Below are 17,289 nucleotides of genomic sequence, written 5' to 3'. Positions count from 1 at the left end.
AGTGCACAGAGATTGGCTTGAACAGTGTTAAGGAGGGAATTAAACTTGACAGCACTGGTATATACATACACACCTTGCAGTGATACAGGCACTTCAAAGGGAATTGTGTAATATTATCACACCATTATTAAATGGATTTTGCAAATAAAATTCAGATTGAAGACACCATAATCTGAAAGTGCTTCATAACTCAGTTCTGGTTTACACAAGGTTCAATCTTTCCCATTATGTTGTTTCTTGGAGTTAAAAAACCAACTCCTTTATTGGCATAAGAAGGTGTTCACAGCTTTTTGATTTACCTGTCCAGCTGGCAATGGCTGATCTAACATTTCAACATCTGGATGCTGAGGAAGATTATATAATCTGCAGAGGTCACATATTAATCGCTTCAGCTGCTGAAGAAGCTAAAAACAACAAAAACACATGGATAAATTCATTTAAACCAAATCACAGAGAAGTATATTTAGAATTTTCTTCACACATTGATATTGAACTTAAAGTCAGCGTACAGCCTTTAAATCTGCTAAGGCTGGAATAAAATTTCCTCTGCAATCTTTGTAGTAAAGTCCCCACAACAGAAACTCAAGGACATGGCAAGTTAGCAATGACTCCCATTCATCTTCCTATGTATAAGGAGAAAGCCATGAGCAGAAAAACCATTTTTGGCCTGACAGCATCATCTATTCCAAGCATAGGTGTCTGAGCCACACATCACTATGGAATAAGCAAATGGTCACATTCCATGAGACAAAATGGCCCACTCCCATTTCCCAGCTTAAATAACCAAGGGGGAACAGTCTGGTTTTCCATACCCTGAATTCCTTCACAGGGCACACCAGGGAGGCAGCAGAAGCAGGACCAACCCTGTCCAAGTCCCAGGAGCCAGGAGGGCTCTGAGCTGGAGCCCAGGCACTCTGCTTGCAGTATCTTGTGTCAGGGTGAGGCACAATCTGTTACTATCTCTGATTTGTGCTTCCAACCTGTTCCACTGATTGTGCTCTATTAACTGCAAACTATGCACCACCTCACACTCACTAATGTAAGGCAGAAAATAATTTACTTCTGCAAAAACAAACATTAAGTTTGCTCTTTGGTCATCACACTAATGAAGGTGATTTCTACAACTCTTCACTTTCACTGGACAGCCTCAGATTCCTAGCTAAGGCCAAGACATGAAATACTGCTGCATTTCCCAGCTTTCCAAGGTCTTTGCACAGCTATGTCAGGTAAACAAAAAAGGACTGCAAAATCTATTTGTAAAAGGGTCAACATCTCATCATTTGCAAAATACTAACCTAGATGAAGCTTGCAGAAATCATACAGCCATTTATGGACTTTTCTTCCCAAAACCAAGGAGAATTTGTCCTGCCACTTGTCGAGGGCAGCGTGCAAGACAGTCATTTCTGCACACACACTCCAAAGTACTTGTCTAAAGCCTTGCCATTGGCCAGTTTAAATGCTCTCACCTTACCCCAATGAAAGTGAAAAATTCAGTCTGTCCAGGGTTTCCAAGCCCTAACCACTAGCAGTGACAGGAAAATGTTGCCCTTATGTTATCTGAAAGCTTCAGTGCTTTTCCCTTCTACAGCAGAATTTCACATTGTGCTTCACAGGAATGTTATTTATCCATCTGAGGCCATGAACTGAGGTACCAGCCTGCATTAGAACTATCACACCAAGTCTGCTGTTCCTGCATCATTCATGATAGCCAACCCAACCCCAAAATAAAGCAGATAATCAACCTAACTCAAAAATAAAGCAGATATAACCTAAAGGACTGGAGCACCAGCACCACATTTCTTAGGAGTATATACATGAGACATGATAGGTTTTGGCAAAAACCCTTCTGTAACAATCATGTTTCTCATCAGCATCAAGACTCTACACTTGTTTGAAGCTTCCCAGGTATCCAGAACATCATGAAACCTTTCAGCAGACAGGAATCAGGTTAATCAATCAAAAAGTTAGTTGCCAGATAGAACCACAGGTCCTAGAACTATTATTTTCAGTATGTGCAAGATACTTAGAATTGCACTGCTATGCATTTTGTTGAGAAACTTTTTCTCTGCACAAACATTGCCTCGTGGAGAGCTGGAACATGAACCATACAGTTCCAGGAGCTGTAATTTTTCTCACAGAGCCAATAATTTGTTTAAATCTTCTGTGAATCATACAAAAATAAATCTAAGCAGTGAGGGAAGACTGCCACCATTGGGCTGGTCAATTAGCACTGGCCTTGGAAAAGAAGATGAATATAGTATTAGATGTGCCTTGACAGAGAAACAGTAAGGACTGGAGTGTTAAGAATTGCTTCCTGCCCTGCTTTCTTCACTCCCCCTCCTCCCCCCAGATAGTCCTGTCAGCTGAACTGGAATTCAGAAGGAAATTTTGCAGCCAGGACACTGTAAGCTTCCCTTGCTTCTGAGCACAGCACCACAAGCAAGGAACAGGAGCACCCCCAAAACAGCAAAGTTCTGGCACAGTCTGGGCTGAGTTACAGCTGTGCCTGACAAGGCCCTCCAGCAGCTCTTCACCTCCTCATTTCCACTGCACCACAGATCACAACACCCTGTGACAGCTCATCAGCCTTGTGGCAGATCAATTCTGGTGTGCTTCAGCACACAAGTACCATTTCATCATGAAGGGGAAGGCAGAGACCTGCTGAGAGCAGGGATCTCCTTCCTTGGAAGGATTCTACACTGCAGGGTTAGCTTAATGCAACTCATACTGCAGCTCATTTCTACAGACCAGCTGCTTTATTTGCAATCAGTGTCTACAATTTGCAAAGGTGGTGGCAGAGCAAGAAGCTGATCCTGTCTGTACAACCTTTCCACCCTTCTTCCTTATTGCTACATTTTTCCTCCACAGGAATTAATTTAATACCATTGATCTTTCTGCCATGGATCACCATCACTGTTATCCCTTATCCTCTGCTCATCTGTATGAAAAATCACAGGGTAATTTGAGCTGAAAGTCATGTCTGGAAGACATCTGATCCAGCCCCGTGCTCTAAGCAAGATTTGGTATGTGTTGGTATGTACATGAACAGACTATCAAAAGGGAGAGCAGATTTCTGTCATGTATTAATAATTTAAATGCATTTCCAGGGTAACTTCACAGGCTTGACTAATGTAAAATGAATGCTTTACACACACACACACTTGGAGGCTACTGAAGTGAGCTCTCAGCACACCAGTGGGTCCCCTGGAACACAAACTGCCTAGAGCACAAAGTAAACAGCAACCAGAACTACTAACCCACAGGGCAACAGTCAATAGGTTGCACAAGTGACCAAACACAACACATTTCTAAATTTGTTAAAATGATTATAATTAATATCAAAATAACAAAAATTACACCAGTAGAATACACAGCCTCCATAATTTTTAATGCTTCAGGAGTTCGGAGAAGTTGGTGGTTCTTTTGGACATCATAATGCTGGTTCAGGACACAAACACCTCTCGGAATTGTGTTTCCTATCTTAATGTCCTGCACATCCAAAAACAGTTTAAAACAATTTTTTCTGAAAAATTCCTAGCCTACACTAGGAGGCTTTTTTATGTATGAAGATTTCTTCCTAATGTAGTAGGAAAGCATTAACAATTTTAGGATACCTTTGATGGTATTAATATCCTGCTGGGCTTACTATGAAGCACCCTGTTTCCTGATTATGAAGAAAAATGAATTTAAGAAGTACAGTTTAAGCATAAAAAGACTTAATTATTCTGTGTGTCTCTACCTACACCCACAATATCTATATAAAAATAAATGCATCAATAAATCTTAGCCTACCACCGAGAAAGTGCTGAACAAGGATACAAATGGAAGCAGGGGGAAGCAGTAATTGTCACTTGGAGTGTGGCACTGCTTGGTTATCAGGTACCAGTGACAGTACCTGGCCTGGCCTCCCCCACACTCAGCAGCCTTGGGCAGCTTCAGACTAAAGCAAAGCTGATTCCTGCATTTTGTCTCTTCAACTCCCAATGCAGAAATAGCTGCTGCCACACTGGGAGTTTGCAAGAGACAACATTCTTCCCTGAAATGCCTCCATGTGGGATTAATCTAAAATATTAGCACAGAAGCAGTGTATTTCAAGACAGCAGCTTACCCAAGCTGTAAACATACTTATGCCAGGAATTGTGTACTTACTTTTGACATCTTTCATGCAAATTTAAGGTCTGGAGTGTGAGAATTAAAGCTACCTCTGAATTTCAGCCCATTTCCCTATTCTCTTTAAAAAGCAAACCTCCAAATAGTGTAGAGTTATAGTTAACATCTCATGAAATAAGGTTTGAGGCTTCAGACTCGCATCATGTAACTTCCATCATATTAAACAGAACAAGGGAAACCACAGTAAGATTTCTCTTTTGCATAGCACAGCCACTAGAAGGCAGATGGCAGTTTCATACTTCAGAAATCTAAAGCATGGCTGATTTTCAGAAGGAAATTCAGGAGACACTAGGGGCTGAAAGAACTCTGTAGCCTCTTTATCTGCTGACTGAAACTTGCCCAACATTGACAACCAAGCAGCTAAGCTGTCCAAACCTGATGATATCCAAGATGATCATATTTTTAATAACCTTTCAACATTTTTAGTGTTTTGACAAATTTTCATAGTAAAAGCAACATGCTGGTGGCAAGATAACTACCACAGTTCCAGACCCACAGAAGATTTTCCAGGAAACACTTTCAAGATCATAAATCAGTTTTTGTGTTACCATGTCAAATAACAAGGCTTCCACATGTCAAACATTTATGCCTGAAGAGCATATTCTTCGGTTTCCCAACAGCTGACACCTGTCCCATGTTACAAAACAGGTAGAAAGGGCAGTAGAATACCAAAGGCTAAACCAGGGTACATGTGCTAGCACTGCCTTTAGCACAGCTGAGCTCCTGGAAGAGTCCTATGCCTCCTTCCATTCAAAATCTGACTGCTCCAGTAACTCTGAATTTAGAGCAACATGGCACTAATGATCCTTTATCTGCAGTAAATTAAATGAAACTAGTTTGAAACATTCTAGATTATTCTAAATTAAACTAAGTGAATTTTTATGAGACTGTGATAAATAAGAAGCCTTTGGATTTGTAGTCCTCTATCCCTTCTTAGTTTGCTGCAAAGTCTGTGTGAGTGCTCCATGCCACTGAAAGGGACGGAGTTCTATGGGGAAGAGTTGAAGGAGAAAAAAAAAAACAAATTAAAAAGTCACAAGCCATGTCTTTGGAGCAAAAAAAGAAATCAGATTCTGTAGTGCAAGTACTTGTCTCCTCAACCACTCCCATCTGCCTTCACCTTGGCACAGCACAAAGCAGGGTGGATTCCTGAGAAACCAATGGGCCATCACAGGTGTCTATTACAGCAACCCAGCAGATTTTTTACATGGGCAAGTACAATCTTGATAGCAAAGCTGTTTTCCTACCAGCTACATAAGCAGTCTGTGTGCATATGCAATTCAGCACAGCGAGTCCCATGCATGTTTACAACAAAGCTTTGCAGCCTCTTGCAGGCAGCTGCACACAGGAAATAAATACCTTGTTCAGAACCTTTAGGCTGAACATCAGCCACACCAGCTTCAAGCTGCACAATCTTCTGAAAGTGTCTTTAAGCAAAAAGCTCATTTAGCCAGATTTTCTGCTACTGCTCCTTTCCAGGCAAAGCTTAAAGACTAAGATTTATAATATTCTTCTGAATGTAGTTCAGTCAAATCATAGGTTGAAGTAGAAAATACAGAGATGTACATGTTGTGCAATCAGATCCAACAAAATTCATGAAAGCCCTAACGTCCCTTTACAATTATTTTTAATTATGGCAAGGCCCACAAAGACTCACTTTTATTAGTTTCCTAATTATTTTTGCTAGAAGTCAAACACAACCTATATTCAGATGCAAACTATCTTCAGAAAAGGACACTTGTACATTTTTACATAAGGCTGGGTATCCTAGGTGAACATTATCCCAGAAACATAACAAGTAGTGGGTTTTCTGCAGAAAGAACATTCCAAATTTTTCCCAAACCAGATAAATACAAAGCACATAATCCATGCAATAAGCGGTATTCTGATTCTTCAGTATGTATTGCATTCATGTCCACCAAAATAAACACAAAATGTTAATACAATCTATTAACAAAGATCACCTGAGTTTGTCAGTATGCTGCAATACCCTTTTTTGAGGCACCAACTGCATTTGTACTGAAATTTATTTCCAAGTTCTATTTAAGGGCAATTTCCTAGAGAGACTAGGAAATTAATTTTTATATTCATGTGCCTTTCCTCTGAGCTCCCATCACTACATGAAAGTGATCTCACTTATTTAAGTAAGATACAATGCTTGAGTTTTCTGAAACACAAAACAGCCATCATAATCTGTACACAAAGATTTCCTTTAAGTAGCAATTGTCCAAAGTCACAACACTGCTTAAATGTATCAGCACCTAAGAAACTTTCTGATGAACCAGAAGCTCTCAGGTCAAGTTTCCTTTGAAAGAAGGAAAGGATTAAAGAAACCAAGAATTCTTGGTATTAGAGTCATGGTTTGGAGGATATACATTCTCAAGAGCACAAAGTTTTGCCTCTGCAATTGATTTCTGTGCAAAGAAAACTCTACAACAGCTGTCTTATTCAGCAGTTTTAACATTTTCATCCACTGCACTGTTTAATTATTTTCAGAAAGCATCACACTAATTACTGGGGCTGAAACCTTACTTAAAAGCTTACTCTCTAAAAGAAGTTATCTTTTCCTTCTTGCCTCAAATCTTTTGGATTAATTTTGGCCCCTAAGCTTTTTGGAAAAGAAAGTTGTGTTTATAAAATCCCCCAAATAACCCTAAAAGTGAACTAGCTGATCTGCTTGTTAATGTGACAAAGCCAGGTAAGCCCACAATCCCAAGTAAATGTCCAAAATAACCAAAATACTTCACTCACCAGAGTATTGCTCTTCTTAATATCTTCTAAACGCTCTAAGACTGAAGTCAGGTTTGGGTCATCTGATTCTACAAACCATATTGGTGATGAAGAGGGGTAAGATTCCTGTTTAAAAAAACCAAAAAACAAAACACAAGACCCAACAAATAAGCAAAAAATCCCAAAGCTTTAAAAATCATTTACCCCCAAAATTTCATAACACAGTGTTAATATTGCCTTTAATCTTACTCTATGTCAGGTAACACAGAAGCTTTTAACACCACATCTTTAGCTAATGCAAAAGAAATTGAAAGAAATCTAGTCAACTGGTTCTTCTAGTATTTCAACCTATTTTTGTCTCTCAGATGATGGATATACATAAGAAACAGTGTTGAAATGTTTAAAACCTTGGGGCAGGTAGGGCAGGAGGGAGAAGTTTAAGAATGTGGTATGGGTGATAATTAGCAAAAAATGGAATCACAAGTAGTACATGTCAAAGAATAAAACTGATGCTGACTTTTCATAAAAATGCAGCTGCCTGCAAAGAAAAGTTGTGAAAGTGATAAAAGTTGGTGTCTTTAGATTTCCTCTTTAAACAGGACTATTGCAACTCTTCAGGCACCGACCCTCAGCCAAAAGCAATGCACCTTAAATGTCCTACCCTGGAGGACAGTTTAACTGGTAGATCACAGTTTAATGACAGGTAAAATGTGCCATTTTATCTTTGTACCACCAAGGCTCACTGAGGACATTCCACTGTTGAAGATGTCTCGTGCAATACCCTGAATCCAGGAGAGCTCACAGAGTAACTCCATTCCACCCAGAGTCCCACAGCTGGCAGGGGGTGCCAGGACACAGCCAGGTGACACAAATGAGCTCACAGCATTACAAGTGTGCTCCATTTTCCACAACAAGCCGTGGTTTGGGCACATGGAACCCATGGAAGAGATGTGACCCACAGCTGCTCACGGGTGCCAGAGCATGCAGCCCTTCCAAAGCTGTATCCCTGCTACAGAAAGGTAAACAGAAAGCCCTTGGCTCTTGCTCACACATTCTAAAAACCAACTGAATTTTTCTCCTCGCACAGGTTTGGTAAGATTGTGAGGATGGAAAATACCATGTAGTTTCCAACTCAACAGTAAGTGTCCCTTCATGTCATTGATGTGTGTGGATTTTACTTGTTTTGTTTTAGTTATTAAAGGCATTCTCCACTTCTCACTCTTTCAATTGAATTTTAGTAGCTGAGGACAAATTGCTGAACCTCAGTTTTATCACCCAGATATTATCTTCATATCCCCGGGTCTTACAAAATAATGAGGGAATTTTCATTCATTTCCCTCACTGCAGTTGAAAAGGGAAAAAATCCATCTTTCTCATTCCAGAGACAATAAATTATGCTTCATTCTTCAACAGTTAACAGGCAAGGTTTGAAAACAAGAAAAATACATGAAGAAAGCATGTCAGAACTGGCTTTAATTAAAGCATATTTCCTAACTGACCTTTTGTATGAAGTGCTGAACCCCACAAATGAAGCCATATGACTAAAGGGCACCAGCTTTGGCAAAACAGACTGACACCATACTCCAGAGAAGTTCTAGATAGAGAGGTCTAAAATCCCACCTGTAAACTGAAGCCTCTACATAAACTTATTTTTTAACAAGTTCAATCCCCTCAAGTTTACATACATTTTTTTTTCTAAATCACAGCTAGAAATTCCTTAAAGGAATACACGATATTCCCAGTATCTTGATGAAAAGACATCTTTCATCTTCACTTCAAAGCATACTATACTATACTTCACTTGCTCTTTGTATTTCTTGATGGGAATGTTGGTGTAATCTAAAGTCAGGCACTGGGGTAAACACTGCTACCATTTCTTTTAACTTCATGAGCTGGACAGAGAAATTTGGGTCTCAAGAGCAGCTGGGTGAAACAAGTATTCAGGCAGTGGGGCCACAGTTAGCAGAGATTCCCTTGTGCTGTTCCCCCACAAAGAAGAGACCTTTGAATATCTATTCTTGATTAACTAAGGTCTAACATCTCAAAGACCTATCAGGAAAGTCCAGCTTACCAAGATTTACAGCTGAGGCAGGCTTACCAATGTGGTTTAATCACCCTCCTCCTTTACATAACACAGTGCTTCAGAAGAGTGCATTTTCTCCTCAGTTTCACTTAACAGATTAACCACTATGTCTGTGGGAGAAAAAAGGCTGAATTCCCCATCACCACTGGGTTTCTAAACTGTTATTTTTAGGAGCTAAACTTCATTAATGCTATTTCAGGTTTTGTACTGATAACATCTCATTCATTTTTAATAACATGCAGCCTACCTGTGAAGTCTTCTGCACTGGTGCCACCTTCTCACCTCAAGCCTTTCCCACTGCACACTGATCCAGATGTGCAGGGGGAACAGCACAAGGCAATCTCTGCTAACTGTGGCCCCACTGCCTGAATGCTTGCTTCACCCAGTTGCTCCTGAGACCCAAACTTCTCTGTCCAGCTCATGAAGTTAAGAGAAAGGCAGTGGGGTAAACACTACTGCCATGACTTTAGATTACACCAACATTCCCAGAAATATAAAGAGCAAGCAACATCCCTTTCAAGATTCACCAAGCCATCCATTTCTCTAAAATCCTCAGACTCAACAGAATAAAAATATTCTCCAGATAGAGTCACATTTGGGCTGTGCATGCATGCACCATTCTGCTAAGAGCTACTTTTGGCTTTTTTTTTTTTATCAAGCATTTTTAAAATTATGTTAGCCCAGTCCTTTTTTAAAATTATGCTATTAATTGCAAAGATTTATAGAAGACAAACACCTGCTAATCCTCTCGCCTAAACTGTATCTGGAATCCAAAGATGCTTAGAAAGTGGAACTCAACTCTTCCCTGTCTATATTCCTTTTTTCTGACAATTTTATTTCTCCCCCTGAAGAATTTAAGGAACAACCCCACAGCAGGACACTCCTTATTGCAACCAGTATCTGTTCCAGTCTGGGGGTCTGTCTCAGTATCTCCTCCAAAACACTTGCAGCATGTCTGTCATCAGCCAGGGACGTGACTGACAGTGCAGATCTGATGATCAAGCAATCCCACTGTGAGTTTAAATACACTGCAGTGGCTACTTGAACGTGCTGCTGCCTCCTGCTCTGAGTGACAGCTCTTACTCATGGTTTACACTCTCTCCATTTCGTGCCCTGAAAACAAGCCCTGCCCTCCCCTCCTGCAGGTGAGAAAACCTACAAGGACTCGATACTGCCTGGATTATTAGTGCATAGCACACATGAATGACTAGGTCCTAAAAATTATTAACCATTCAAATTTTTAGTCTGATCTAGCTTTTGAAACATGAATGAAAGAGTGCACTTCTCAGAAAGGCTCCTCTTTAACACTGCAAGCATGTTTACTCAGCTGTATCAGAAAATACTTCAAGTTTTAGATTCCTGGCATATAATTACTTAATTGCACATTCCAACTTTTTCACAACAGATGATTGATATTAAAATACAAATTCAATTAAACTTCTGTTTTGTTGCCATGCTTAATTCTTCACACTTACCAATAAATATATTCATTTAATTTAAAAATATAAATGGAATTAAGTTTCTTTAGATCTGTAAGTAATCCATATTTTTGGAACAGCTGATTTCCACGCGGATATGAGTCACTATATTTTGAAATACAGAATTCACACATGAACTTCAAACATTCTGAACTTGAGATATAAAAAGGCTCATGAGTTTGTAATAACCACAGTAGGCAACTTACAGCTAAGCTTGTGGCTTGTAAGGTCAAACAACTGAACTTCACACGAGCTAATTCTGTTGAGGGAATTAAGGCAGCTTTTTTTTCTGTATCTGTATGCTACAGAGATAAGAGGTGGGTTTGAGCTGCTGTGCCATGTAAGGAACACAGGCTTCCCAAAGACATTTCATGAGAGGAACCCTAAAATAGCAGTTATTTTACTATTAATTGTCAGTGGGTAAAAAGCCCCATTACTGCGGGCCTTTCATTAGAGAGCTGCCATGCAGTGATTTTGTCTCCATAATCTCTCTCAGCTGCACAGCTCTCCCCATACTCAGCACTGGAGATGTTTTATGTAACTGCTGCTTTTTTGCTGCTCTCCACAAGCGCAGGCAGGGGCTCATTGCAGGGCCGTGGGCACAGCAGTGACAGGACAGCAGTGACATCACACCTCCCTGCACGGCAGGACAAAGGCAGGATGTTTACAGCAGCACAGATACAATTACAATTCATGGCATCATCACTTCCAGAGACTCTTTGTATCAGCAGCAGGACAGACTGGGAGCTTTGTGAACGCAAACGCTTCTGTGACAGAACGCGGTGAAAGAATTTAGCCCGCTAATAAACACACAAAATACAAAGGGAATAAAGCCCTGCACTCCTGCCATGGGAACAATTTCAAAACTGATCAAAATCATTTTGGAAAAACCACTGTGTTAGAAGAATACACACAGGATCTCACTGTTCAGACATTCCATTACATCCTCTGTAAGAGCTCTACTTACATTTATTAATTTTGCTAACCAAAGGACAAAAAAAAAAATAAAGCAGCAAAATGTGACAGAAGATTCCAGGAACACACACATTAAGACAGCTTTTCCTGGGCAGGATCTGCCATCTAAGTATATCCTATCTAAGCTTTCTCATCCTTAACAATAAGGCCGTTTCCTTGCCATGTTATATAATCTTCAGCCTGCTTTCTAAAGCTACAGTGACACGATTTTGACATCAGCAAGAGACTTTTAAATGAGACATTTCTAAATTACTACAATACTTTTAGAATTGTGATGTTGCTAAATCAAAACAAAACATCTTCCTCTCAGTCTTAACATTAGAACAACCTGTACTTGCAGTCTGCTACAAGGCAAAAGAGTAATCATCTCTCCTTGTACACAACTGAGCCATTTTATCACAGCTAAATGGCAGGAACATACATTTAAACACAGGGCTACTGTATCATGATTTTAAATCACAATGACATGGTGACAGTTCTTAATTTTCTTTAATTTCCCAATAATACTAGATGGAAAAAGTGTGGGGGTGGTTTCTTTTAAAAATCCTTAACATACTGTCTGAATAAATTTGAACCAGTTTTGTTTCTTTTCTGTTTGTTAGTTTTCACAAAATCCCCATCACAGACAGAACCTAGTTCTATTCTTTTCATACCAGATACAGCCAAAACTTAAGGAATTTTCCTAACAGTCCTTCTAATATTATTTTCTGAGTCCCAAAATTTTTCTTCACCCTCCATTACTTACAAAAAAGCAGGTCTTTTAACCTGCTTAAATACTCAGAGAAGGCTGGAAAGAGACCATTCTTGCTCACCCAAATCTTGGTAATGAAGTAAATCCTAATGGAACAAGACATCTCAGAGGCCTAATACAATCTTCTCAAGGTGAATACATTTGCAGCTATAAACACGTGCCAAATAATTGATTACAAATCACAGATGGCTTTCCAACTTTGTCCATTTAATTAAACAGCAGAATCAGATCTCTATTAACAGTCATATATACATCCTACATGAACATTCAATATTGAAGAACAAACAACAATTAGGTACACTTTAGTACATGTTATTTGCAATTGTTAGTCAATTATTCACTACTTATTTTTCCACCTGTATCAAGCTGCCTTTAGAGAAAAAACCCAGAGTTAATATTAACAAAAATATCAGGATTTCAGAAGATATTCTTAAAGCTAAAGTTTAGCTTGGTGACCATAAAACACTAGTACTTACAGCTACTTAAAACAGCATTAGTTGTGATTACACAACTGACAGATTGTTTCCCATTATTAGAGGCCAAATTTTCCAAAGGCAGCTTAAGAAGCAGCAAGCATTTTCTATCACTAGCAGCTCAAGTGCCAGTGAAATCCACAAGCTTAAGAACCTTTAAAAACCAGCAGATTGTCATCGGCCCTCTCAACCAATCCTTTATAATAATTAAGAAAGCATGAAGAATCACTGTCATTGAAAGGAATCCAAGTCAAACTATTTCCCAGAAACCTCCTGTTACTTAAACCCCCCAAATTGTTATTTTCAAATATTCAGACACCACCATTTGCTGTGGTGTGTAGATCAAGTCACTGAACACTACAATTTGCACTTTTAGATATGAAAAAATTTGTAATTTCTTAAAGAATCAAATATGTCAGTGATCCCAAGTTCTAAAAGATAAGAAAAGTGTTTGCAATGGAGGGTTTAAAATTTAGTATCTGTGGTAGCAAGGAAGCAAAGTGAATTTTAAACATCACTACCAAACAAGAGGAACTTGCTTTTTTCTTGAATTTTAAAATCGTATGTAACATGCTATTCACTTGCCCAAAAGCCAACCTGTATTGCTTTACTTTTCTTCCATCCTCCCTAAAGCCTGAGAGCCTCAGTTCAGTGAGAACACTTGTTATAAATCCTGCACTTAGTAAGGCACCAAGTTCAGCTTCTGAAATACACATCTCCCTCTACAACATCCAAAATTACTGCAATTCTACTCTCAAATTTAATGGCTGTATTGACAGCTACAGCCTATACACGACAATCCCAGGTGAAGCATCATCCCTTGGTAGGATCCTGGGATTGCAAGAGCTTAATCACCCTGCACCTTTGCAGGAGAAGGTGAAAGAATCCCCTAATCCTGTTCTGTGTCAGTTCTGTAATACGCTCAGTGCTGCAGAAGCCAAAACCTCCAGGAGCGCATTAAACCCACACAACTGACGGGGTCACAGCTGGCCTCTCCCACACACTCTCCAGGGAAGGAGGCAAGGGTAGCAGAGGACCTTGTTCTGGAATTGTTCATGTTGTTAAACACAGCCATGCTAGAGACCAGAGGGTCAAAGGTACGTGTCTCATGGAGCAGAAAGACGATAACAAACAATAACTGTATGGATGCCAGTAAGATTCACTCTGCAGCCATAAATTGTCCCAAATAAAAATACAGCTCTCTGTACAGACAAGTTCCACCGATTGCCGAAGGCTGCCACAAAAGTAACCAGGAGGAAATGTTTGTTGTGAGCACTCTCACAGAATGGTTCTGGAGATCCCCTCAGAGAGCAAAGCACTGCCCTGCTGTCACATCAGGTGTCACAGGCACACGTGTGCTGCTCTCACACTGCACCTTCTCCAGCCCCTTCTGCACGAGTGCACAGGGACCACAGCGTGGATCTGAATCAACCCAGTTAGAGCATGGAACACTTCTTGCAATATACAGATTCAGCAGCATCTCTAAGTGCCAATCTTCACTGACAACCACCACAGAACTAAGGGACAGTATTTCAATGGCAATTCACTTGTGTACAAATTATTCCAAAATCCAAGCAGTTTGTAATCTGCTTCTTCATCTGCACTAATTTCCAGTTCAACCCAAGCTCACAATTCTCTTGAAATTATTAAGGAATCTTTAACTTCTTAAAATTTTTATATACCCAAGACAGAAAATAACACTTTGAGGAAAAAAAATCCTGAAATATTCAGCAACTGCTGCTTTCAAGCAGACACATCCAAGAGGCCAGTAACTTCAGAGTTTGTGGAATAATCGAAGATACTTAAGTGTTTTACTTCCATATCTCTCTGTCCAGGCACACACATCTCTCACTGCTCAAAACATCACTACCTGATAAGAAGCCAAAACATCTACAACCAAAGTAGAAAAGGCACAGAATATGACTTCAAATGGTCACAAACATGAATGCAAATGTGGCATTATAATTCTTACATTTCTTGTGGTCAAGTTTTTATGGCCAGCTGTTCTTCAAATTACTTAACCTATGCAAAATGTCCCAACACCCAATTCCCATACATGAAATTGCACACAACCCTGGGAAAAACAAGCTTATCAGATTCTCTTATCAGCTGCCACAACCTCATTCTCGCTCCATAACAAGCAAAAGGCAGGAGGGTACTTGTCCAGTGGAACAAAACTACACAGAATTAAAGCATAAATTTGGAGCATAAAAGAAAAAAAAATGCACTTTTCTGACAAAACACAGTTACTGTTTATCACTGTGAAGCAGCATTTTACCCTCCACATCATCCTAATGCAGCATATAATCTCTCCACTCAAGGAAATTCACAGAAAAAAACCCCAAACGCTCCTAACACTTCTGTCCAGACCCAAACTAAAAATCCACCAAATGTTATTGAACTGCTGCTCAAACACAACACTACAGGACTGCATTAACAGCACAGCAAGTCAGCTGTTCTGGAGAAGCAAGCAGTCTCTGAATATGTACACTATCGTGGAGGGCCAGCCTAAGGGAGTTAAGGAGCATTGCTCTGCCAATGTTAACAGCAAAAACTAAAGTTAAACATACTCCACACTCAAAACTGAGCAAAGCACACAGCACTGCCGCAGACTAAGTGCCTTGCTTACTGGGAACATGTCTGTAGACCTGAGACTATGTGCAGGTTTTTATTACAGCACCTCACAGCAGCAGGATGAAGCTATCCTGCTCCTCACACACAAAACCCCCCTGTGTGCTCGTACCCTCGGCTTGCCAGTTGTCAGAGGCTGGTTGTTTGGGAGCCCTCAGACACAAGGGGTTCTCTTTAATGCACACATTACACACACATTCAAGCTGGCAGTGCTTTACCCAAGAGCAGCTACACACATGGGCTCAAGAGAAAGATTTACAAAATACCTGATTCTACAATACTCTTTACTACCAGCACAGAATCTGATATGTCCAAATTCCTGCAGGAAGTCTAGTTACACGAAGCAAATTATCAACACATTCCAATCATCAAGAGTTATTAATTACCTAGTTCTGGAACTATACAGGCCAGTTATCATCAGCATGAGTGTCACAAAGCCTGAGTAACAAGAAATGGCTTCTAGTATGGCTAGAACAGAAGAACTGGTTATAACTAAGTTGTGACATATCCCTCTCTCACCAGCTTAGCTCCAGAAAGTTTCCTTGCAGACCTGCCCTGACCTTTATCACAGTACACAGTTACCCCACAGTATGCAAATTCTGGCATCACCTCTATTGTCACCCAAAAGATCCAGGCTTCCCCTTCTTCTAACTTCAGGAATTTACATCCTTGAGGTGTTCAAACCTCTCAGCATCACCTTCTATCTGTGCCCCTTTGCCTCTCTGAGAGCCATCTTCCTCTTTTGCACCTTTTCCCTTTGCAAACTTGCTGTACTCCAGACACACCTGCAGGCAGAAGGATTTTTTATTCTCATCCATGGCTGAGGGAGGTCCTGCTGCCCCTTACCCCTGAGAGCATTCAGCTGCCACTCAGCAGCCTCCCCAGCTCTCCTCTCACACTAACATGTCCACAGCTGCCCTGATGCTGCTGAGCCACAGATTGCAGCCACTTGGATGGAACTTTGTCCCCCACATGCAAAATTTCAGTACCACGCAGTTCAACCAGCATTTACCATTAATAAGTTCAATACCACAACTCTTGCCACAGTGATTTCCTACTTCAAAAATTCAAGGAAGCCTGTGGTATCTTGAACACCACTGCTCAGGAACGCTTTGATTTTTTTCTAATGCCACTATACAAGTTCTAACAGAGCTTATGCTCCTGCCCTCCTGAATACACACCGAAGAAGCTACTGCAGGATCTCCAACTGTACTGAATTCCTCTGCTACAAGGGGACAAAAGATTATAAGGTCTGAGAGAAAGGAGAATACAGTTCATACTAAATCTTCAGAAATCATGTATTAGCTGTTTTACAGCACTTAGTACACCAAGATGTCTTGTAAGCAAGAGATAAAGAAAGAAATCCCCACATGTAAGGTCATTATTTTTATACCATGCTTAGAGATTCCAGCTGGACACAAGACATAAGTAAGAGATACTGGTATGCTTGATTCCACCAGAGATCAATTCAGAACTACTGTGATCATATTAGCTTCAAGTGTCCTGCACACAGGCAGACTGATGGAAGAGCTAAATGCTAAATAACAACTTCTTATTTTAATCAGTCATTTCCTTTTCCAGTTGCCTTCCAGGAGCTGGTGAAAGGTCATTTTCGCTTCTCCTACATAGCTTGTAGCTGAAGAAACACAGTAGAACACATACTAAATCATCAATTATCATGTCTCTTAAAAAGGGATATTACCATTTAAAGGAAAAAAAGAAAAACCCTAATACTCCAGACAAGAATTCAGGCCTTTACAACCTTTCAAAACTACATAAAGGCAAACAACCTGACAGTACTGAATAGTAGTCCACACTGAGGCATAACAAAAATAGCAGTAATTTCTGTTCATCAACTTCTACAAACATTTGTTCCTATCAAGAAACTTCACCTTCTCTTTTTCTTGTCTAAAATAACACTATTTAGAGAAGTGTCTCTATCTTTGCATCTTGCAGTCTCCAGATTTTTCAAGTAAACAAACACCTTGCAGTTAAGTC

General features: G+C 40.0%; 1 protein-coding gene across 1 annotated transcript in view; it reads right to left on the bottom strand.

Moving 5' to 3' along the window:
- UBE2Q2 (ubiquitin conjugating enzyme E2 Q2) overlaps positions 1-17,289 on the bottom strand; it is a 46,071-nt gene that overhangs the window by 23,080 nt on the left and 5,702 nt on the right. Inside the window, exons 2-3 of the mRNA XM_054272837.1 lie at positions 6,922-7,026; positions 300-404 (exon numbers count right to left, since the gene is read on the bottom strand). Of these exons, the coding sequence (XP_054128812.1) occupies positions 300-404; positions 6,922-7,026 (210 nt within the window). The remainder of the gene's footprint in view (positions 1-299; positions 405-6,921; positions 7,027-17,289) is intronic.

Source organism: Melozone crissalis, unplaced genomic scaffold (assembly GCF_028551555.1).
Source record: "Melozone crissalis strain CALT ecotype California unplaced genomic scaffold, PUWL_Pcris_2 ptg000014l_1, whole genome shotgun sequence".
Taxonomy (NCBI): domain Eukaryota; kingdom Metazoa; phylum Chordata; class Aves; order Passeriformes; family Passerellidae; genus Melozone; species Melozone crissalis.
The sequence above is the reverse complement of the archived record's forward strand: the minus strand, read 5'-3'. Positions and strand labels throughout refer to the sequence as shown.